The sequence below is a fragment of the Caretta caretta genome, chromosome 2 (assembly GCF_965140235.1).
Source record: "Caretta caretta isolate rCarCar2 chromosome 2, rCarCar1.hap1, whole genome shotgun sequence".
Lineage (NCBI taxonomy): Eukaryota > Metazoa > Chordata > Testudines > Cheloniidae > Caretta > Caretta caretta.
Genome location: NC_134207.1, coordinates 146,403,068 through 146,428,405, shown reverse-complemented (window position 1 = coordinate 146,428,405; position 25,338 = coordinate 146,403,068). Strand labels below are relative to the sequence as shown.

The window sequence follows — 25,338 nt, the reverse complement described above, 5'->3', positions numbered from 1 at the left end:
ACTCTTGGATGAATACCATCTGGTCCTGGTTACTTATTACTGTTTAATTTATCAATTTATTCCAAAACCTCCTCTAATGACTCCTCAATCTGGGACAGTTCCTCAGATTTGTCACCTCAAAATAGTGGCTCAGGTTGGGAATCTCCCTCACATCCTCAGCTGTGAAGACCAATGCAAATAATTTATTTAGTTTCTTCGCAATGGCCTTATTGTCCTTGAGTGCTCATTTAGCATCTTGATCATCCAGTGGCCACACTGGTTATTTAGCACGCTTCCTGCTTCTGATGAACTTACAAATTTTTTTTGCTATTACTTTTGAGTCTTTGGCTGGATATTCTTCAAATTCTCTTTTGGCCTTCCTAATTATATTTTTGACTTCACTTGCCAGAGTTTATGCTCCTTTCTATTTTCCTTACTAGGATTTAACTTCTACTTTTTAAAGGATGCCTTTTTGTTTCTCACTGCTTCTTTTACTTTGTTTAGCCACAGTGGCACTTTTTGAGTTCTCTTATTATGTTTTTTAATTTGGGGTATACATTTAAGTTGAACCTCTATAATGGTGTCTTTAAAAAGTTTCCATGCAGTGGCAGGAATTTCACTTTTGGCACCTTTTAATTTCTGTTTAACTAACTTGGCTTCATTTTTGTGTAGTCCCACTTTTTGAAATTAAATGCTACCATGTTGGGCTGCAGTGGTGTTTTCCCCACCACAGAAATGTTAAATTTAATTATATTATGGTCGCTATTATCAATCAGTCCAGCTATATTCACCTCTTGGACCAGATCCTGTGCTCCACTTAGGACTAAATCAAGAATTGCCTTTCTTCTTGTGTGTTCCAGGACTAGCTGCTCCAAGAAGCAGTCATTTAAGTTGTCAAGAAACTTTATCTCTGCATCCCATCCTGAGGTGACATGTGCCCAGTCAATATGGGGATAGTTATTAATTATTATTATTTTTATTTATGATTGAGTTTTTAATTTTTATAGCCTCTAATTTTCTTCAATATTTCACTGTCACTATCACCATCCTGATCAGTTCGTTCAGGGGTGGCCAAACTATGGCCCAGGAGCTGCATCTGGCCCTTCAGACATTTTCATCTGGCCCTCGAGCTTCTGCCAGGGAGCAGGGCCTGGGGCTTGTCCCGCTCTGGTGCTCCAGTCAGGGAGTGGGGTTGGGGGCTTGCTCCGCGCAGCTCCCGGAAGCAGTGGCATGTCCCCCCTCTGGCTCCTACGTGTAGGGACAGCCAGGGGGCTCCACACGCTGCCCCCACAGCTCCCATTGGCTGGGAGCCACAGCTAAGGGGAGCTGAAGGGGTGGCACCTGCGGACGGGGCAGTGCATAGAGCCACCTGGCCGTGCCTCCATGTTGGAGACAGAGGGGGGACATGCCGCTGCTTCTGGGAGCTGCTTGAGGTAAGTGCTGTCCAGAGCCTGCACCCCTGACTGCCTCCCACGCCCCCACCTCCTTCCCCCATCCTGATCCCCTTCCAGCCCTCCGAACCCCTTGGTCCCAGCCCAAAGCACCCTCCTGCACCCCCAACCCCTCATCCTCACCTCAGAGCCTGCACCCTCAGCTGGAGCCCTCACACACACACACACACACACACACACACACACCTGCACCCCAACCCCTGGCCACAGCCCCTTCCTGCACTCTGAACTCCTCATTTCTGGCCCCACTCCAGATCCCACACCCCCAGCCAGAGGCCTCACCCCAACCTCCAGTTTCGTGTTCATGGCCCCCCATAGAATTTCCATACCCAGATGTGGCCCTCGGGCCAAAAAGCATGCCCATCCCTGAGTTGGTCAATAGTATATCCCCCCTGCTATATTGTTATTATTAGAGCATGGAGTTACTATCCATAGAGATTCTATGGTACAGTTTGGTTCATTTAAGATTTTTACTTCATTTGATTCTATCCTTTCTTTCACATATAGAGCCACACCCACACCACCACAACCTGTTCTGTCCTTCCAATATATTTTGTACCCTGGTATTACTGTGTCCCATTGATTATCCTCATTCCACCAAGTTTCTGTGGTGCCTATTATATCAATATCCTCATTTAATATGAGGCACTCTTATTATTTAGACTTCTAGCATTTGTATATAAGATGACACTAAACTGGGAGGAGTGGTAGATACACTGGAGGGTAGGGATAGGATACAGAGGGCCCTAGACAAATTAGAGGACTGGGCCAAAAGATATCTGATGAAGTTCAGCAAGGACAAGTGCAGAGTCCTGCACTTAGGACGGAAGAATCCCATGCACCGCTACAGACTAGGGGCCGAATGGCTAGGCAGCAGTTCTGCAGAAAAGGACCTAGGGGTTACAGTGGACGAGAAGCTGGATATGAGTCAACAGTGTGCCCTTGTTGCCAAGAAGGCTAACGGCATTTTGGGCTGTGTAAGTAGGGGCATTGCCAGTAGTTTGAGGGACGTGATCGTTCCCCTCTATTTGACATTGGTGAGGCCTCATCTGGAGTACTTTGTCCAGTTTTGGGCCCCACACTGCAAGAAGGATGTGGAAAAATTGGAAAGCGTCCAGCGGAGGGCAACAGAAATGATTGGTGGTTGGAACACATGACTTGGCTTAATGGTGAAATCCTAGCGGATCTTAAACATAAAAAAGAAGCTTACAAGAAGTGTAAGGTTGGACATATGACCAGGGAAGAGTATAAAAATATTGCTCGGGCATGTAGGAATGATATCAGGAGGGCCAAATCGCACCTGGAGCTGCAGCTAGCCAGAGATGTTAAGAGTAACAAGAAGGGTTTCTTCATGTATGTTGGCAACAAGAAGAAAGCCAAGGAAAGTGTGGGCCCCTTACTGAATGAGGGAGGCAACCTAGTGACAGAGGATGTGGAAAAAGCTAATGTACTCAATGCTTTTTTTGCCTCTGTTTTCAATAACAAGGTCAGCTCCCAGACTGCTGTGCTGGGCATCACAACATGGGGAATAGATGGCCAGCCCTCTGTGGAGATAGAGGTGGTTAGGGACTATTTAGAAAAGTTGGACGTGCACAAGTCCATGGGGCCGGACGAGTTGCATCCGAGAGTGCTGAAGGAATTGGCGGCTGTGATTGCAGAGCCATTGGCCATTATCTTTGAAAACTCGTGGCGAACCGGGGAAGTCCCAGATGACTGGAAAAAGGCTAATGTAGTGCCAATCTTTAAAAAAGGGAAGAAGGAGGATCCTGGGAACTACAGGCCAGTCAGCCTCACCTCAGTCCCTGGAAAAATCATGGAGCAGGTCCTCAAAGAATCAATCCTGAAGCACTTGCATGAGAGGAAAGTGATCAGGAACAGCCAGCATGGATTCACCAAGGGAAGGTCATGCCTGACTAATCTAATCGCCTTTTATGATGAGATTACTGGTTCTGTGGATGAAGGGAAAGCAGTGGATGTATTGTTTCTTGACTTTAGCAAAGCTTTTGACACGGTCTCCCACAGTATTCTTGTCAGCAAGTTAAGGAAGTATGGGCTGGATGAATGCACTATAAGGTGGGTAGAAAGCTGGCTAGATTGTTGGGCTCAACGGGTAGTGATCAATGGCTCCATGTCTAGTTGGCAGCCGGTGTCAAGTGGAGTGCCCCAGGAGTCGGTCCTGGGGCCGGTTTTGTTCAATATCTTCATAAATGATCTGGAGGATGGTGTGGATTGCACTCTCAGCAAATTTGCGGATGATACTAAACTGGGAGGAGTGGTAGATACGCTGGAGGGTAGGGATAGGATACAGAAGGACCTAGACAAATTGGAGGATTGGGCCAAAAGAAATCTGATGAGGTTCAATAAGGATAAGTGCAGGGTCCTGCACTTAGGACGGAAGAACCCAATGCACAGCTACAGACTAGGGACCGAATGGCTAGGCAGCAGTTCTGCGGAAAAGGACCTAGGGGTGACAGTGGACGAGAAGCTGGATATGAGTCAGCAGTGTGCCCTTGTTGCCAAGAAGGCCAATGGCATTTTGGGATGTATAAGTAGGGGCATAGCGAGCAGATCGAGGGACGTGATCGTTCCCCTCTATTCGACATTGGTGAGGCCTCATCTGGAGTACTGTGTCCAGTTTTGGGCCCCACACTACAAGAAGGATGTGGATAAATTGGAGAGAGTCCAGCGAAGGGCAACAAAAATGATTAGGGGTCTGGAACACATGACTTATGAGGAGAGGCTGAGGGAGCTGGGATTGTTTAGCCTGCAGAAGAGAAGAATGAGGGGGGATTTGATAGCTGCTTTCAACTACCTGAAAGGGGGTTCCAAAGAGGATGGCTCTAGACTGTTCTCAATGGTAGCAGATGACAGAACAAGGAGTAATGGTCTCAAGCTGCAGTGGGGGAGGTTTAGATTGGATATTAGGAAAAACTTTTTCACTAAGAGGGTGGTGAAACACTGGAATGCGTTACCTAGGGAGGTGGTAGAATCTCCTTCCTTAGAGGTTTTTAAGGTCAGGCTTGACAAAGCCCTGTCTGGGATGATTTAACTGGGAATTGGTCCTGCTTCGAGCAGGGGGTTGGACTAGATGACCTTCTGGGGTCCCTTCCAATCCTGATATTCTATGATTCTATGATTCTATGACTTTTATGAGGAGAGGCTGAGGGAACTGGGATTGTTTAGTCTGCAGAAGAGAAGAAGGATAGCTGCTTTCAAGTACCTGAAAGGGGGTTCCAAAGAGGATGGATCTAGACTGTTCTCAGTGGTATCAAATGACAGAACAGGGAGCAATGGTCTCAAGTTGCAGTGGGGGAGGTTTAGGTTGGAGATTAGGAAAACCTTTTTCACTAGGAGGGTGGTGAAGTAGTGGAATGCGTTACCTAGGGAGGTGGTGGAATCTCCTTCCTTAGAGGTTTTTACGGTCAGGCTTGACAAAGCTCTGGCTGGGACGATTTAGTTGTGTATTGGTCCTGCTTTGAGCAGGAGGTTGGACTAGATGACCTCCTGAGGTCCCTTCCAAACGTGATATTCTATGATTCTATGAACAGCACAGAGGCTGTCAGACTGTGGATGGAATAATAGATACTAAGGTCAGAAGGGACCATTGTGATCATCTAGTCCAACCTCCTGCACAATGCAGGCCACAGAATCTTACCCACCCACTCCTGCGAAAAAACTCTCACCAATGTCTGAGCTATTGAAGTCCCCAAATCGTGGTTTAAAGACTTCAAGGAGCAGAGAATCCTCCAGCAAGTGACTTGTGTCCCATGCTGCAGAGGAAGGCGAAAAAGCTCCAGGGCCTCTTCCAATCTGCCCTGGAGGAAAGTTCCTTCCCGACCCCAAATATGGTGATCCGCTAAACCCTGAGCATATGGGCAAGATTCACCAGCCAGATATCAGAAAGCATTTTCTATAGTAACTCAGATCCCACCCCATCTAACATCCCATCACAGGCCATTGGGCCTATTTACCATGAATATTTAAAGATCAATTAATTACCAAAATCATGTTATCCCATCAGACCATCTCCTCCATAAACTTATCGAGATTAATCTTGAAGCCAGATAGGTCTTTTGCCCCCACTGTTTCCCTGGCAAGGCTATTCCAAAAGTTCTCTCCTCTGAGGGTTAGAAACCTTCGTCTAATTTCAAGTCTAAACTTCCCAATGACTAGTTTATATCCATTTGTTCTTCTGTCCCAGAAAGTCTTATCTGTCTCTCTATCTCCCTTAGTTCCTCCAGTTCAGCCACTCTGGTCTCCAAAGTACACAGTCTCTGAGGGGCAGGAGCTCCTTGCACCGAATGCACACATATGCCACCTGCCCATAGGGCAGGTAATCGTACATGCTGCATTGAGTACAATAAACTGGATAGCTCCACTCTTGCTGGACTTCTGCCTGCATTCTCTTTTTACTCTTGCAGCTCTTTCCTTTGTTGTTTTGTTTTTATCAGGGGGTGTTTTTGGCCTTAAGTTTAAAGAATGTTAAGTTTATCTAGCCCCCCCCCCCCAGGCTTCCCCTCTAAACTCCCTCTCAAAACTCCCCTGTTAGCCGCTCCTGTTCACTAGCTCCTCTCGTCGCTTTGGAGTGGGCTTTTTAAAGCCCTGGTCTTCCTGAGTAGCCGCGCCCCCTGGTTAAGGCTTGATGGGTGCTAAAGCGCTTAGGGATCAAAGCCTTGTTAAGAAGCTCTCAGTCTTGCCTAGCAGGCTGCTAGGTTTAGCACATGGTCCCCCAAACAAAGAGACCACAGAATATATATTTCAGTCAAGCAGCAAGCACACCACAAACATATACGCTACAGACAACAAACTTACCTCAAGGGTCATGTAATTGCTCCTTCTTCACCTGGAGAACTCCCTTGCAAAACTCCCCTGTTAGCTGCTCCTGTTCGCTAGCAAGTAAGGAAGTCCATGTACACTTGCCAAATAACTTCTAGTTTTCTATTTGATGGTGAAAATACACCTCCATCCCAGTAGCTCACACAAAATGTAGCTTAAACACCTGGACTTACAGCCTTACACATTCAAGCATTTGGGACAAGTCTCAACTGTCAAAGAAATGAGACTAAGGGCCCTCTTTCCACCACTTCTTAAAGACCCAGAGAAAGTTTCAAACACAGAATCAGCATCTGATAGCTGGGTTACGACAATACGTCTTGGCTTTTGGTGGAGCCAGAGGAAGATATTGACCTTAGTGTTTGCTTTGTCCCAAACTAAGAGGAAGTTACCAATAAAATTGCAAGTGTTGGAACAATACATGAACATGACACTTCAAAATGTATTGGAAGTCTTCCAACTTGTCATTCTGTGGGCAGTCCCAGAAAGCTCTACTTTTTCCCCAATCCTATTTAACATCTACATTAAACTGTTAGGAAAATTATTGGAAAGCCCAGCTTTAAACGTTAGCAGTACTTTGGTAACATCAGCTTTATCTCATTTATGTCATAACATCCATCCTAATACTTGTTAGAGATAACCATCTGGCTGAAACCTTTGGCTATAAGTTTTTCCATTGCAATGATTCCCAGCCTGTATTTCTTCATGCTATAATCCTGAGAGATCAGTCTTCTTCCAAAAACGAGCAATCACACTCCTAGCTATTAGTAGTAATTATGAGTCATTCCCTGAGGGTATGTCTACACTACAAACCTAAGTCGACATATATTAGGTTGACTTACAGACACCACATGTCCACACTACCCTCCTTGGGTTAGTGGTGCACGACCTTGTAGGAGCGCTTCCACCGACCTAAGGGGGGCAGTGTGGAGAAATGAGAGACTGGTCTCTCAGCTCTGCAGGCGGCTCCCTGCTGGGAGCCTGACTGCGTCACAGGCTACTGGTCTCCCAGTGGGCTGCCCCCTCCTCTGCTCCCCATTCCTCACTGGGAGCAGGGGGAAGCTGCCTGTGGCTTCTCGCCCCCAGGGAGCAGTGTCCAGCTGCCCCAGCTTCTTGCCCCCCCTGCCCACTCCCCACTGGAAGCCAGGCAGCCTTGTCAATTTTGCGGCTCACGAAACTGTGAAATTAACAAGGCTGCCCTGCTCAGGCCGGGGGCTACCCGAGGTTCTTGCTGCTCCTGATTGCACAGCAGAAAGTCAAAAACTCCTTAATATATGCTGCCATTTTTTCATAGGCTTATTATTTATGCCTCCAACTATATTTGCATAAAATCTCCTGAATTTTTTACTAATCTCTCTGGTCTTGAATTTTACTTCTCACTCTGCTCTTCTGTATGTGTGTGACTCTTTTCTTTCTCTTCTCTTTTTCTTAGTCTGTAGGAAAGAAGCTTATTAACCTTATTCATTCCTTCATGGTATCTGTGTTTCAGCTAGCTGAGTGAGGGCCTTTTAGTTTTTTTCTGTAAGTATGGCATTTAATTGCTCTCTGGGGAAGGAGATGCATTTAAATACCCAGTTCTTTTTTCAAGGCTTGAAGTTTTCAATCTCCTGTGTTAATTTTGCTTTGTGTACTTCCCTTTCTTTTCCTCTTTGAGATGTTAGGCTAACTAGTTTCCCTCATTTTACTTTATATTAAGGCTTCCGATTAATCACAGTTAACTCACGTGTTTAACTAAAAAAAATTAATCACAATTAATCGCAGTTGTAATCAGACTGTTAAACAATAGACATTGAAATTTATTAAATATTTTGGATGTTTTTCTACATTTTCATATATTTTGTATTCTGTTTTGTAATTGAAATCAAAGTGTATATTACTTTTGATTACAAATATTTGCACTGTAAAAATGATAAACAAAATATTTTTCAATTCACCTCATACAAGTACTGTAGTGCAATCTCTTTGTCGTGAAAGCGCAACTTACAAATGTGGATTTTTTTTGTTACATAACTGCACTCAAAAACAAAACAATGTAAAACTTTCTGGTGACACTGTAAATTAGAAGAGAGCAGCATTAGCTCCTGTAAATGTAAACAAACTTGTTTGTCTTAGTGATTGGCTGAACAAGAAGTAGGACTGAGTGGACTTGCAGGCTCTAAAGTTTTACATTGTTTTGTTTTTGAATGCAGGTCTTTTGTACATAATTCTACATTTGTAAGTTCAATTTTCATGATAAAGAGATTGCACTACAGTAGTTGTATTAAGTGAATTGAAAAATACTATTTCTTTTGTTTTTTTTACAGTGCAAATACTTGAAATAAAAATAAATATGAAGTGAGCACTGTGCACTTTGTATTCTGTGTGGTAATCAAAATCAATATATTTGAAAATGTAGAAAACATCAAAATATATTTAAATAAATGGTATTCTATTATTCTTTAGAAGTGTGATTAATCAATCGCGATTAATTTTTTTAATCACTTGACAGCCCTACTTTATATGCATCCCAGGCAATATTATTAATTGTTTGAACTTCTTTTTTATAGCATCCTGAATAACTAAGTCTTTCATTCTAGGATCACCATTATTGATTTTTAAGGAGTTTTAGACATTGCATGGTATGTTGATACTTGAGGTATGATGTCTGAATCTATAATATCTGCTACTAAGGATGAAGAAACCAGGATGTCCTCATGTATATATTAGAGAGGCTGGGAGAAAAAGGTCTAATCACTTTTTTAAAGGGGTGCTGATCCCTCCAGCTGTCATGAAGTCCAGATTTATAAAATTTGTCTTTGACTTTTGGTTGTCAGAGACCTGGGTTCTGAATCTGCAGTGACCTTGCACAAGCTCTTTGCTAATTTGTTTAAAAAATTGGTGGGGCATGTTCAGTAACACTTTCCCAGATTGAAGTTGACAATAAGGGATAATAAATTGCATGGGAATTTAAACACCTCTTAGAAGATGAGAGATTTGGATTCCTGGGCACTTTTCAGGAAAAGTCAGGAAACTTTCCTCTAGGTACAGGGTATATGGTGAATATGTTCTCTCTCTGCATGGCAGCACCATCGCAGATTTGTATTCAAGTTAACATTTGATAGGTTCAGCTTAATGTACATATTGTCCAACATAGATAAAAATGTATAAAATTGCACATCTCTCATTGAATGTCAGTCTCGAAAGAAATAGTTTAATGTTGAGCACAACCATCATTCTTGAAACAAATTTCTGTCCTGGAGAAGTTGGGATGTAATTTTGTGTTTGCTAGTCAGATATACAGTGACTGCAAACCGTAGTTAGTGGGGAAGGGAGATAGCTGTTTTACTGTGTTTCAGCTTTATTGCTCAGTTCTAAGTTTTGCAGACACAAACTTATTTTTTTTAGTTAGCATTTGTATATCATTAGTTATCTTTATAGTTTTTTAGGTTTTTTTTTTTTTTAAAGGAAAACTTTTCAGTTTCCCTTGAGTAGCAGTGAAATTAATGTAAGTGAGCTCTGGATGAATCACAACAGGAGGTCTGGACTATGTCTAAGGATACAATTCTGTCATGGAGGTCACAGATTCTGTGACTTTAAGGGACCCCCGTGACTTCTTTGGCTTCAGCTCCCACCAGAGCAGTGGTCAGTAGTCGGGATTGGCAGTGCACCATTCAGGGCTAGGGCAACCCCTGGGGGCTGGGCTGGTTCAGCGACTGGGGGCTGGGCTGGAGCAGGAGCCGGCACCTGTGGCTGTTAGTTCCTTCTTCCCCCCAGTATTTCTAGTAAAAGTCAGGGATAGTAAAAGTCAGGCTTCTGTGATTTTTGTTTACTGTCCATGACTTTTACTAAAAATACCTGTGACAAAATCTTAACCTTAACTATATCTAACCCTACTGAAGGATACCCTGCTCCTCCCTAGACATCCTTCCCAAAGGGTGCATTATTATATATAACGTTTACTTCACTCATAGGTGGGTGGCTATGACATTAGTTTCAGTGGATTTTTGGGTGATGGGCAGTTTTAAAAATCAAGCTATTTTTATTAGCTCCCTAAATAATGGATTATGGGGCCTAAATTTAGGCACCCAGCTTTGAAAATGCTGGCCTTAATCTCAAAATGAATTTTGGATACAATGAAGAAGTTAGTTTTATTAAAATATTTAAAACAGAATTTTGATTTCACAAATGTTTGGGAGCAAACAACTAAAAAAGGTTATGAATATAGTGAATCAAAATTGTTTTAAATTGAATATTTGTGAACATCTCCCACTATTTGCCAACCTCTTGCATTAAACCAGAGCATTATCCCTAAAAATTTTGTAGAATTACTTTTTTCTTTTTCTGGCTTGAGTGTAGGAACTCAATAAGTATTTCTGAAATCCTGTTGCTGAGAACGACTTCTGGACAGCAGAAATATTATCTTTGGATATTCATGCACTCTAATGGTGTCCATCTACTTACATGGTAAATGGAACCATCATAGTTGGTTTTAATACTGGTGAAAGCTCCTAGTGAACTTTGGGACTGTGCAAATAGTTAATTCAGTCTGCCTGAGTACCCTTTTTGGGGAAAAATCTGTGTGTGAAATAAGCACCAGTGTGGATTTCCATTTCTTGAGATAGAGGGGTATCTTTTGTCTTCATTAGTGAAGGGTTCAGGCCTTGCACTGACTCTGAAGTAAAATGCATTTGTAGCTCCCTTTCTAATGACTTCAGAACTGATATCAGAGTGTTTAGCCCAGTGATACTCAGACATCGTGATTCAGGAGCCAAGTTAGAGATCAACATTACCTAAAAGAGCCACAAAAGTGTGAATTCATTGTTTCATTTGCTACAGTACTATATATTCATATTTAAACAGTATGATGGGAAATACTTAATGTATTGTGACAAAGCTCTGTCCTTGCCTTCGTGGGTTCTGTGTTTCCTGGTGGATTTCGCTAGCCCCAGAGACTCACTGTGACCCTCCACGTAACCCTTCTTTCTCTAGAGACAAGAGTCACAGTCTACTGAGCCATTTTCATCATAAGCCAGCAAGGGAGGTGAGGAGAAGTTATCCTTCCTTGCACAGTCTCTTGTCTCCCAGTCTCAGTGATTAATCAGGGGGCAAAGGTGGGGGGGAGCCCAGGCCCACCCTCTACTCCGGGCTCCAGCCCAGGGACCCTAATAGTATCAGCTATGGTAGCTGACCTTTTAGAAACATGATGTGTACAATTCCCTGGGCTACTTCCCCCACAGCAGCCCTCACTTCCTCAAGCTCCACTTCACCCTTACCTCAGGGCCTCCTTCCTTGTGCCTGATATGGTGTGTACTACTCAGCCTCTCCAACAGCACAACTTCCTCCCACAGCTCCTGACATGCACAACCACCTGACTGGCTGGGAGGCTTTTAACTAGTTTCAGCCAGCCCCTGATTGGCTTCAGGTGTCCCAATCAACCTAACATTCTCCCTGCTTTCTGGAAAGTTCTTAATTGGCCCCAGGTGTCTTAATTGACCTGGAGCAGCTTCCATTTCACTTAACCTGGTACCAGATATATTAGCTCCAGGCTAAACAAATCCCTATCTCCCACTACTTTTCTATAGCCATCTGGCCTTGCCCCGTCACAGTATATATATATAATATTTATATTATTCTCAAAGCAAAATAACTAAGTATTATTATTGTTTCAACTACAATTGGTTAATAACATAGTAAAAGAATCCTGATTAGTTAATAACTTAGATCAGTTAATAAGGCCAGCTGCCTTAAGAGAGGAGTCACGGTTTCTGCTACTTTCCATTGTGCAGCTCTTAAAAATCTGTCCTGCTAACCCCGGCTGATATATGCTCTCCTCCACTCCTCAGTAGCTATTACCATGACATAAGGGATTGGAGAGGGAGTTGTCATAGATGCTGCTGTTGTACATACTTGTAGCACTAAATTGTCTCTTGGAACAAGGGCACCTATCTAGCCTGTGACATAGGATCTGTCTTTACTTTGGTGTTACTTCTGAGAGGATAAAGGTTTGAGAGGCATATGTCTTAAATCCTTAAACTGCTCAGAAGGAAACTTATAACTGTAAGCAGACAAGCTTTTTAATTGATGTAAAAAAAACCCCAGATTGATTGTTTTGTACCTCAGATAATATCTACCTGAGTTAGTTCTTTTATTTGGCTTACAATCAGGTTCTATTGCACCAATGTGGAAGTGTAGTTCGTGACCACTACTACTCCAATGTCCTTCTCACAGATGCTTTATGGAGTGTCTATAAATCTATTTCAGTTAGCAAATTAGATTTTAAATTTTGTTTTACCCTGTGGAATCTGTGTCTGTGCTTGTAGGTATTCTCATCAGCCATCTTAGATTTCAGCCTCCAATACAGATGTATTGTACATTATTCTAAATTTCCCATTTAAAAAAGCCTCTGTGTGAAATAAATTTATTATCAGTGAAGCTATTATAGCAGGGGTGGGTAAACTACAGCTCATGGGCCAAATCCAGCCCACCAGCCATTTTAATCTGGCCCTCAAGATCATGTTGGGGAGCAGTGTCTGGGGCTTGCCCTGCTCCGGTGCTCCATGGGGCCTCTCCGTATGTCCCCACTCCAGCTCTTATGCATAGGGGCAGCCAGGGGGTTCCACTCCACAAACTGCTCCCACCCCAAGTGCTGCCCCCGCAGCTCCTATTGGCCAGGAACCGCAGCCAATGGGAGCAGCAGGGGTGGTGCCACCTGGCCGCGGCTCTGCCTAGGAGCCGGAGGGGGGACATGCTGCTGCTTTCGGGAGCTAGTTGGGGTAAGCGCTGCGCAGAGCCTGCACCAACCCCCCGTGCCCTGTCCCAGCCCTGATTCCCCTCCCACCCTCTGAGCCCCTCAGTCGCAGCCTGGAGCACCCTCCTGTTCCCCAAACCACTCATCCTCAGCCCCACCCCAGAGCCTGCACTCCCAGCTGAAGCCCTCACTCCCACACCGCCCTCCACCCCGGAGCCCCCTCCCACACCCTGAACTCCTCATTTCTGGCCCCACCCTGGAGCACACCCCCCCAGCCAGAGCCCTCACCCCCTCCCCAACCCCAATTTTGTGAGCATTCATGGCCTGCCATACAATTTCTATACCCAGATGTGGCCCTCAGGCCAAAAAGTTTGCCCACCCCTGTGTTATAGTGTATATGGGGTTAATGATTATTTATGGTTGAAGAAAGAGCTGGATTTAATATTTGAATCTAAGATTTGACCATAGGAAGTCACCTTTTCAAAGTAATAACATGCTGTCAGGGTTCCCTCCCCACTCTGAACTCTAGGGTACAGATGTGGGGACTTGCATGAAAGACCCCCTAAGCTTATTTTTACCAGCTTAGGTTAAAAACTCCAAGGCACAAATTCTCCCTTGTACTTTGGATTAGGTAAACACTACCACCACCAAGTGATTCAAACAAACATTTAGGGAGGGCCACTTGGAACCCTATCTCCCCCCTAATATCCCCCCAAGCCCTACACCCCCTTTCCTGGGGTGGCTTGAGAATAAACCAGATGAGCACAGACCAACCTTGGGTTCTTAAGGACACAAAAAACCCCAATCAGATTCTTAAAAAACAGAACTTTATTAGAAGCACAAAGAAAAGATAAAAGAACAACTCTAAGATTAGAATGGAAGATAATCTCACAGGCAGTCAGACTTAAAACACAGAGAATCCCTCTAGGCAAAACCTTAAGTTACAAAAAGACACAAAAACAGGAATACACATTCCCTCCAGCATAGTGAATTTCACAAGCCAAAACAAAAGAAAATCTAACTCATTTTCTAGTTAGATTACTTACTAACTCTATAGGAGTTGGATTGCTTGCTTTCTTGATCTGTCCCCGGCAGAAGCATCACACAGATAGACAAAGCCTCCTCCCCCTGATTTGAAAGTATTTTGTCCCCGGATTAGTCATTTGGGTCAGGTGCGAGCCAGGTTACTTGAGCTTCTTAACCCTTTACAGGTAAGAGGATTTTATAGTACTATATCAGAGCTTCTTAACTCCTTCCCTTTATATTTAATGACACATGCATTAAACAGCAACTCAAGAGGCTGTCCTAAATTGCATACAGTTGTTGAGTATTTGTTCAATACATACAAAATGACTTCATATAGAAATTTAAAACCAGAATAGTGCTTGTAGTTAAAGAAAACTGTGTTTAGAAACAAGAAATTTAACCAAATGTAAATTTGAACTGTAATTGCTCTTTAACATGAAATGTATTTGTGATTATATATTTGACCTGAAAAGAAATTAGCTTATGCATAATGAAATAACTATTGGATTACATTAATATTATCATTCATTGCTTATATACACGAAGATTATATGATGTGGTTGCTTGTGACAGTAGTGGAGTGGACTGAATGACCTAGAAGGTCTTGTCCAGTCTTATGTTCTTATATTTTCTTAATGGAAATATTTTCTAAAATAAGATTTCCGTTAGTAGAAATAATAAGTATAGTTGGCTGCAGGCACAGTTTAAATCTTTCTACTCAAACACTACACTCAGTGATAAGGGCAGGGCCTAAGTTACTAATGTCAAATGTCTTTACCATTGATAAAGATCATGTAGCTTAATTCTATTGGAGTGTACTGCTGCTAGAGTGCAGCTTGGCTTTGTGTCACATGCATACTTTAAACTGCATGAAGCCTTGATGACTTGCCTCAGGATTAATCCACTACTACTGAGAGATAGGATTTGAGGTCTTGCACAAAACGGAGAGGGGACAACTGTCAGCTTCGTGCTGTTTCATTTCTTGATACCTGAAGAGCTAGCAGATTTTATTTTATTTTATTATGAATGAACAGGATTACGAGGAAGGTGGGCCAAGCCTGGGTGAGTCTTTTTATTTTATTTTTTAAAATAAAAAAGTGTTTTATATTTGACAGTTGATCCTGTTTTAGATGGGAGTCCTACTGAAGGTACTGCAAAGGATTAAGAGTTTTTACAGACTTTTTCATTAAAAGTATACTGTACTTGATTTTAATATCAATTTGTTTCTTAAATTACTAAATTTTTAAATTTTAATTACTATGTTGACAAGATGGTTGAGCGGTGCAGTATCAGAATCCTCCATTATGTAAAAGGCTTAGAGAGAGGCATCTTAAGTATTCCTAATTCTGCTTTTCAGTATAATTTAAGTAAACAATGCTAGTCACTGATAAAAACAGTGCAAGATACAATTTAATACATTTTTTATATATAATATAAGCATTAGATTATATGGAAATGTCTTTGTAAAGTAATTTAACTTTAACTTGAATAACTTGCATTGGATTGGTGAAACCTCTCAACTCTAGTGTTCATAAATAAACACAGATAAAATAGATACCTCAACACTTTACCTATACATTTTCTGATGAAAATGTTTAGTGTTTTTGTTTTACATTTTGAAATTTAAACCTGGTAACTGCCATTTTGAATTTTGGCTTGTTGTACAAATTAATTCAATATATAATTAAATGCAAAAAACAGTTTAGGTTAGGAAACAAACTTAACTTTGAATTTCATTGCTGTGCTAAACCTGCCTATAATTTGCTCTATTGTGCCCGGACACTCAAAGGTATCAAGCATCTAACGTCATAAAACTGTCTTTGGGATCTGAAATATCTAGTCACGATTAAGTGAGATAGGAGTAGTTCTGTCACAACTTTAGAATTCCCTTTGTCAGCTTATATTTCAAACTGCATTTAGTTTTTAAATGTTTCTTTACTTTTACAGTGTTTAAACAATAAAACTACAGGGAGAAGGGGGGAAAGAGGAAACACCATCTTGTATATCTGATGTATAGTTTTCTGTAAATGTGTTTTGGGTTTTAAAAGCTGATAATACAGGACCAGGATTTATTCTGTTTGTAGCAAGGACTGCTAAAAAGGCAAAGCCTTGTAACATTAAAAAGAAAGTTATTACATTTACAAGAAAGTTAATTTTTTATTTAGAATTTGGAATGATGTAGGGGTCTGAATATTGGGAGGAAGTGGGTAACCAAACCTATATATTAATACAGCATTAAGGCTGCCTCATTCTATTTTTAGTTGTTTTTTGTTTTTTTTTTGTTTTTAAAAGGCATAATAATAATTTATTATAACTGATCAAACTTATCTAACGCTTACTTAAAGCAATCCTGTATTTACAAAAATAGTGTTTCTTCATAAGCAATATGTATATTAACAAAATGTTACATAAAGATAGGTTTTCACCAGACTTAGAAATGTACTGCAAAAGATTGTAGCGAAGAACCTATGCTAACCAATTTGAGGGGCAAAATAGAGAGATGTTTAAAACACCAAACAACAACAAGATAAACAGCAGAGCAGATAAAGCCTGAGGCTGTTCATGCAACTATACCCTCAGCTGAATGCTCTGAAATTCCAAATCTGATTTGTGCTGATGAACTTATACCTTAGATCCAAATGATGTAAGTAGCACTATAAAACTAAAATAGAATTTTTGTCTTATTAATTAAGGTAGCACCAAATGCCCCAAACAGGATTGAGTCCTTGTCATTGTGGGGCTGTACAAACCATACAATCTCTGCCTAAAAGGTTTTACAATCTAAAAGCACAAACAGGGGAAGGATAGTGAGTGTGATAAAATATGTAAGCAAATAAATCTGGTGAAGAACTGGCACAGCTTTGTTGAAAGCATAGGTTTTTGTTGGCTCTCGTGGCCGGACGTCCCTCCGTGTCCACCTCTGAGGGAGGTCACGCCTCCTCACAGTTTGCTAGATTATTTTCCAAATGAAGAAAAAAGCAGGGAATTAGCAGTTCTCAGTGGGCCCTGGCCTTCAAGTGGGGTGGGGCCGTAAACAGTCTGGGTTCTGACCTGCAACCAGGCCAAGTGGTTGCACTTTATTCACCCAGTCTTTAAGCAGGGTGGGGCAGCAAACAGTCAAGGTTCTGGCCTGCAGTCAGGCAGAGCCATAGCACTAGCCCAATCTATGGGGCTCAGGCAGGGGTGTCCAAGGAGCATAGGCCTCCTTGCCTAAGGAGGGGGAGTACTGCCACCCCAGGGGTGGAGTGGCAAGGGGGATGTGGGCCCACCTAACTCCACCGCATCCCAGCCCAGGACCCTAACAGTGGTGGAATGGTCCATCACTGGGTCAGCAGGGATCTGCCCATAACATGCTCACCTTGTACCAGGCCAGCTCTCAACCAGACTGTTGTCTAGTTTCCCTGGGCTACTTCCTACTCTCCCCCTCGGGTGTACCTGCATCCAGGGGTCATCCCCAGTCTCCCTGGAATATACCACCAAGCTGCTCCTCAGTATTGGGAGTGGCAGGGCTCTGTAGAAGCTCATGCAGGCCCTTGGGGTAGCCACAGTTCTCCTCAGTGTCCCACTCCAGCAGCAGGGAAGAAGAGTCTGTCTCCCTCTGCAGCTCCCTCCCAGCTGAGCTTCTGGGTGGCCTTTTATACTTCCTCTTCCTGTCCTGCCCCTCTGTTACCTACAAAAAATGTAGGGAACCCCACCTATACCCTACCAAGGGCTCAAGGCGTGGCCTGGTCAATTTAGGGTACCTTCCCTTTCCCATGGGCCTCAAGGGTCTACAGGTCTGTGGAACTTTTTCCCAGTGAGAGCCTTGCACAGCTGTGCTTGAAACATCCATTTATTAGCAACAGACACAGAATACATATAGCAAGCAAATCTCTTATGATCACCACTCCCAACATACAGACAAAATTCATCTGATAGCCAGTCAGGATCCTCTCATCTTGGGGTTTTCAGCGATGCCTTTGCACGTCACGGTCATGCAGAGGGGTCAGACTTCTAGCAGTTTGATGTTAAATTCCAGTCCAGCTACTTAACTTCACTAAACCTATCACACTATTCAGTACCCTAGGTAACAACATTTAACCAATCATGCACTGGCACCTATGTTTTCTCCTCCCTGCTCAACTCCTTTTACATTTTATATCTCATGACCAAATTGTAAGTTATTTATGACCTTCTTTGTTTGTGCAGCTGATCAGCATAAATTCACTGGTCAGAGCTTATCTTATCTATTTTACCAATTCTTGGGGTCATTCTGTTTCCTGCCTAAACCTCCCAGTGCCTAGGTGTCTATACTTTACAACCCTTGGTGTTATAACTCTTGCTAGGGGCATTCCTGAGGTGGGGACACCTTAGCAGCAGTGGAGCATTTTTTCCTTAACTATAGTGGTGAACTCCCTGAGTTTCGCCAAAGGCTGGTTGAGTATGGGGTGAGTTAAATCTCAGGCTTGTGTAATGGTTTTAGTTATATTCACTAGTTATGATTGTTTGATTTGTTTGCAACAGATCACCTGTGCCCTACAACGACCACAACTACTGTAATGATCATAGATCAAGGGGAGAGTGTTGTAGGAGCAGTAGTGATGTGTATGCTCTGTATAAAATGTATGCTCAATAGGGGTATTACACTCCCCACCCCCGTTTTGTCTCCTCTCCCTCTTTGAATACCTGTGAAGTGGCTTTCCCCCTCTCCCTCCCTCCTGGAATGCTTGTGGGATGAATGGGCTGCTTGAACAGCTGGAAGATCAGAAGAGCTCTCAGGTAGACAAGGTCTGGGTCAAAAGAATAGTAAATATGGCAGGCAACCAGCGTGGCTTAACGGTGAAATCCTAGCGGATCTTAAACATTAAAAAGAAGCTTACAAGAAGTGGAAGGTTGGACATATGACCAGGGAAGAGTATAAAAATATTGCTCGGGCATGTAGGAATGAAATCAGGAGGGCCAAATCACACCTGGAGCTGCAGCTAGCAAGAGATGTCAAGACTAACAAGAAGGGTTTCTTCATGTATGTTGGCAACAAGAAGAAAGCCAAGGAAAATGTGGGCGCCTTACTGAATGAGAGAGGCAACCTAGTGACAGAGGATGTGGAAAAAGCTAATGTGCTCAATGCTTTTTTTGCCTCTGTCTTCACTAACAAGGACAGCTCCCAGACTGCTGTGCTGGGCATCACAACATGGGGAGTAGATGGCCAGCCCTCTGTGGAGAAAGAGGTGGTTCGGGACTATTTAGAAAAGCTGGACGTGCACAAGTCCATGGGGCCGGACGAGTTGCATCCGAGAGTGCTAAAGGAATTGGCGGCTGTGATTGCAGAGCCATTGGCCATTATCTTTGAAAACTCGTGGCGAACGGAGGAAGTACCAGATGACTAGAAAAAGGCTAATGTAGTGCCAATCTTTAAAAAAGGGAAGGAGGAGGATCCTGGGAACTACAGGTCAGTCAGCCTCACCTCAGTCCCCGGAAAAATCATAGAGCAGGTCCTCAAGGAATCAATCCTGAAGCACTTACATGAGAGGAAAGTGATCAGGAACAGTCAGCATGGATTCACCAAGGGAAGGTCATGCCTGACTAATCTAATTGCTTTCTATGATGAGATTACTGGTTCTGTTGATGAAGGGAAAGCAGTGGATGTATTGTATCTTGACTTTAGCAAAGCTTTTGACACAGTCTCCCACAGTATTCTTGTCAGCAAGTTGAAGAAGTATGGGCTGGATGAATGCACTATACGGTGGGTAGAAAGTTGGCTAGATTGTCGGGTTCAACAGATAGTGATCAATGGCTTCATGTCTAGCTGGCAGCCGGTGTCAAGTGGAGTGCCCCAGGAGTCGGTCCTGGGGCCGGTTTTGTTCAATATCTTCATAAATGATCTGGAGGATGGTGTGGATTGCACTCTCAGCAAATTTGCGGATGATACTAAACTGGGAGGAGTGGTAGATACGCTGGAGGGCAGGGATAGGATACAGAGGGACCTAGACAAATTGGAGGATTGGGCCAAAAGAAATCTGATGAGGTTCAATAAGGATAAGTGCAGGGTCCTGCACTTAGGACGGAAGAACCCAATGCACAGCTACAGACTAGGGACTGAATGGCTAGGCAGCAGTCCTGTGGAAAAGGACCTAGGGGTGACAGTGGACGAGAAGCTGGATATGAGTCAGCAGTGTGCCCTTGTTGCCAAGAAGGTCACTGGCATTTTGGGATGTATAAGTAGAGGCATAGCGAGCAGATCGAGGGACGTGATCGTTCCCCTCTATTGGACATTGGTGAGGCCTCATCTGGAGTACTGTGTCCAGTTTTGGGCCCCACACTACAAGAAGGATGGGGATAAATTGGAGAGAGTTCAGCGAAGGGCAACAAAAATGATTAGGGGTCTGGAACACATGACTTATGAGGAGAGGCTGAGGGAACTGGGATTGTTTAGTCTACAGAAGAGAAGAATGAGGGGGGATTTGATAGCTGCTTTCAACTACCTGAGAGGTGGTTCCAGAGAGGATGGTTCTAGACTATTCTCAGTGGTAGAAGAGGACAGGACAAGGAGTAATGGTCTCAAGTTGCAGTGGGGGAGGTTTAGGTTGGATATTAGAAAAACTTTTTCACTAGGAGGGTGGTGAAACACTGGAATGCGTTACCTAGGGAGGTGGTAGAATCTCCTTCCTTAGAAGTTTTTAAGGTCAGGCTTGATAAAGCCCTGGCTGGGATGATTTAATTGGGGATTGGTCCTGCTTTGAGCAGGGGGTTGGACTAGATGACCTCCTGAGGTCCCTTCCAACCCTGATATTCTATGATTCTATGACTCTGATTAGGCAGCGATCACACACCCAATGCATGGACACTGTATGTACACTGTCCGAGGTGGAGTGTGACCAACCAGATGCAGCCAAGTCATCCCTAGTTGCAGGCCATGAGGAGCAAGTCCTTAAAAGGGGAAGGGGCCATGTGCTCAGGAGTGACTCTCAAGATTGTACCTCCCGTAAAGGCTCTTCGCTCGGACCACCTGGCTCGTGGTTTGCCACGTTGGTTTCCATCGTGCCTCAGGTAGACTTACCTTCATCACACCATCCATCAGTAATGTTACCTGAAATTGGGTGAGCTAGTAAGCTTAGGGAGGACTAATGACCCACCAGAATTTGGAAGAAAGCAGCACGTTTATTATAGTGATAGTTAAGCTCAAAAGAAGCGGGGCGAGGGGGTTACACTCACAGTTGCTTACTCACGCTCCCAGGACAGGCACGGCACTGGAGATGTCAGGATCCTTCAAGGTAAATGTCCCACAGCGCAGCAATGGATGGTGCGATGAAGGTAAGTCTTCCCGAGGCACAATGGAATGCAACACAGCGAACCACTGGCCAGGTGGTCTGGGTGAAGGGCCTTCACGGGAGGTACAATCTTGTGACTCACTCCTGAGCACATGGCCCCTTCCCCTTTTAAGGACTTACTCCTCATGGCCTGCGACTAGGGATGACTTGGCTGCGTCTGGTTGGTCACACTCCACCTTGGACCGTGTCCACACAGTATCCCCATGCATTGGGTGTGTGATCGCTGCCTAATCAGAGTCCCAGAAGCCTTGTCTACCTGAGAGCTCTTCTGATCTTCTAGCTGTTCAAGCAGCCCATTCATCCCACAAGCATTCCAGGAGGGAGGGAGGGGGGGAAAGCTGCTTCTCAGGTATTCAAAGAGGGAGAGGAGACAAAAGAGGGGGGAAAGTGTAATAGACCTTTTGAGCATACAGATTATACATAGCATACAGATCACTGCTGCTCCTACAACAGCCTACACCTCGGCTTCCTGTATGTGAGGCGTGGTCCTCTGGCTCTGCCCAGCAGGCGGCTTAGGGTGTTCCCTCTGTGTCTGCCTCTGAGGGAGGCCACGCCTCCTTGCTATAGTTTTGTTTTGTCTTTTAATGACTGGGGCTTGGGGAAAGGAGTAGGAAAAGGAAAGAAGAGGAAAAGAAATAGTCACAGCTTGTCACCTGCCTTGCCATGAACATTAGGTTGGGTTTTGAAAGGAGTCTGAAGGATAACAGTGGATATTTGGATTTTGCCAGAGAATTTTCCCCACCAGTAACGGGTAGCACAGTAGAAAGCACAGAGATGCTTTTGAGAGAAGCTGATTGGTGAGTAGTCAGGACTGGGAATGCTGGCAGAGTGAAGGCATAATTCATCCCAATAGGTCAGCTAGGTAGAGTGGAGCTAAATTAGGAAGGGTCTTAAAGATAAAGACAAGAAGCTTTTATTTAATGAAGAGGTGAACAGGGAGCTAGTGTAGAGACACACAATAGGGGATGATGTGGCCAGGGGGATGAGCCGCAAATGTGATTTTTGCAGCATCAGCATCATTCTTGATGGACTTGAGCGGAGCAGGGTTGCAGTACTTTAAGGCCAGAAAAGAGGAGGTTGCAGTACTTAAGACATGAAATGATAAAGGCTTGGATGAGAGTTTTGACTGTGGACAAAGAGGAAAGGCTGTATTTAAGAGATGATATAATAATAATTAAAAAAAGAAGAGTGGAGATGGGGCGGCAAGTACTGAGATTTAGAAATGACTTGAATATGATACAGTTGAGGGCAAAGTCAAAGATGACACCCTGGTTCTAGCCGTAGTGACTGTAAAGATGTGCAGGTGTCTGGTGTCCATAGTGATGGAGAAAGGGAAAGATTTGGGGGTATGTTCAAGGGAAGATCAAGAGAAGATTGAAGGTCTGGAGCAACAGATAACGACCCTGCGTTGCATACGAGAAACGGAGGATTTTCTGGACAAAAGTCAGGATATGCTTCTACGGGCACGAAGCTCGAAAGATTTAGAGCAGGTTGCACAGCGGAGCCAAGAGGTCAGTGAAGAAGCTTGGCAACATGTGACCTCCAGAAGAAGAAGGGGGAATGTCCGGGTTCCAGCAACGCGGACACAGGTAACTAACCGCTTTCATGTTCTCTCCACAGGTACCATTGCGGAGAGTGGACCAGATGATATGTCTGGGGGGAGAAAGCAGAAGGAGACTCCGCTGGTTGGAAGGCATGAGATGCGCTGTCCTGAGATGGGGGGTTCCACAACCACCACTCCCAAGAGAAGGAGGCGGGTGGTGGTGGTCGGGGACTCTCTACTCCGGGGGACTGAGTCATCTATCTGCCGCCCTGACCGGGAAAACCGAGAAGTCTGCTGCTTGCTGGGGGCTAAGATTCGTGTTGTGACGGAGAGACTGCCGAGACTCATCAAGCCCTCGGATCGCTACCCCTTCCTGCTTCTCCACGTGGGCACCAATGATACTGCCAAGAATGACCTTGAGCGGATCACTGTGGACTACGTGGCTCTGGGAAGAAGGATAAAGGAGTTTGAGGCGCAAGTGGTGTTCTCGTCCATCCTCCCCGTGGAAGGAAAAGGCCTGGGTATGGACCATCGAATAGTGGAAGTCAACGAATGGCTACGCAGGTGGTGTCGGAGAGAAGGCTTTGGATTCTTTGACAATGGGATAGAATCACAGAATGATAGAACCATAGAATATCAGGGTTGGAAGGGACCTCAGGAGGTCATCTAGTCCAACCCCCTGCTCAAAAGCAGGACCCATCCCCAATTAAATCATCCCAGCCAGGACTTTGTCAAGCCTGAGCTTAAAAACTTCTAAGGAAGGAGATTCCACCACCTCCCTAGGCAACACATTCCAGTGTTTCACCACCCTCCTAGTGAAAAAGTTTTTCCTAATATCCAACCTAACCTCCCCCACTGCAACTTGAGACCATTACTCCTTGTCCTGTCCTCTTCCACCACTGAGAATAGTCTAGAACCATCCTCTCTGGAACTACCTCTCAGGTAATTGAAAGCAGCTATCAAATCCCCCCTCATTCTTCTCTTCTGCAGACTAAACAATCCCAGTTCCCTCAGCCTCTCCTCATAAGTCATGTGTTCTAGACCCCTAATCATTTTTGTTGCCCTTCGCTGGACTCTCTCCAATTTATCCACATCCTTCTTGTACTGTGGGGCCCAAAACTGGACACAGTACTCCAGATGAGGCCTCACCAATGTCGAATAGAGGGGGACGATCACGTCCCTCGATCTGCTCGCTATGCCCCTACTTATACATCCCAAAATGCCATTGGCCTTCTTGGCAACAAGGGCACACTGCTGACTCATATCCAGCTTCTCGTCCACTGTCACCCCTAGGTCCTTTTCCGCAGAACTGCTGCCTAGCCATTCGGTGGGATGGTGTTCCATGAAGGAGGAGTGCTGGGCAGAGACGGACTCCACCTTACGAAGAGAGGGAAGAGCATCTTTGCGAGCAGGCTGGCTAACCTAGTGAGGAGGGCTTTAAACTAGGTTCAGCGGGGGAAGGAGACCAAAGCCCTGAGGTAAGTGGGAAAGCGGGATACCGGGAGGAAGCACAGGCAGGAATGTCTGTGAGGGGAGGGCTCCTGCCTCATACTGAGAATGAGGGGCGATCAGCAGGTTATCTCAAGTGCTTATATACGAATGCACAAAGCCTTGGAAACAAGCAGGGAGAACTGGAGGTCCTGGTGACGTCAAGGAATTATGACGTGATTGGAATAACAGAGACTTGGTGGGATAACTCACATGACTGGAGTACTGTCATGGATGGTTATAAACTGTTCAGGAAGGACAGGCAGGGCAGAAAAGGTGGGGGAGTAGCACTGTATGTAAGGGAGCAGTATGACTGCTCAGAGTTCCAGTACGAAACTGCAGAAAAACCTGAGTGTCTCTGGATTAAGTTTAGAAGTGTGAGCAACATGAGTGATGTAGTGGTGGGAGTCTGCTATAGACCACCGGACCAGGGGGATGAGGTGGATGAGGCTTTCTTCCGGCAGCTCGCGGAAGCTACTAGATCACATGCCCTGGTTCTCATGGGTGACTTTAATTTTCCTGATATCTGCTGGGAGAGCAATACAGCGGTGCATAGACAATCCAGGAAGTTTTTGGAAAGCGTAGGGGACAATTTCCTGGTGCAAGTGCTAGAGGAGCCAACTAGGGGGGGAGCTTTTCTTGACCTGCTGCTCACAAACCGGGAAGAATTAGTAGGGGAAGCAAAAGTGGATGGGAATCTGGGAGGCAGTGACCATGAGTTGGTTGAGTTCAGGATCCTGACACAGGGAAGAAAGGTAAGCAGCAGGATACGGACCCTGGACTTCAGGAAAGCAGACTTCGACTCCCTCAGGGAACGGTTGAGTAGGATCCCCTGGGGGACTAACATGAAGGGGAAAGGAGTCCAGGAGAGCTGGCTGTATTTCAAGGAATCCCTGTTGAGGTTATAGGGACAAACCATCCCGATGTGTCCAAAGAATAGTAAATATGGCAGGCGTCCAGCTTGGCTTAACGGTGAAATCCTAG

General features: G+C 44.4%; 1 protein-coding gene across 3 annotated transcripts in view; it reads left to right on the top strand.

Moving 5' to 3' along the window:
• Positions 1 to 25,338, top strand: part of SLC12A7 (solute carrier family 12 member 7) — a 339,376-nt gene that overhangs the window by 78,973 nt on the left and 235,065 nt on the right. The window contains exon 1 of one of the 3 annotated variants that reach the window (XM_075125474.1): positions 22,847 to 23,387. The exons of the other annotated variants lie outside the window; for them this stretch is intronic. Coding sequence (XP_074981575.1) covers positions 22,973 to 23,387 — 415 coding nt within the window. The 5' untranslated portion in view covers positions 22,847 to 22,972. Of the gene's footprint in view, positions 1 to 22,846; positions 23,388 to 25,338 lie in introns of those variants that run through there. 3 annotated transcript variants of the gene reach the window in all.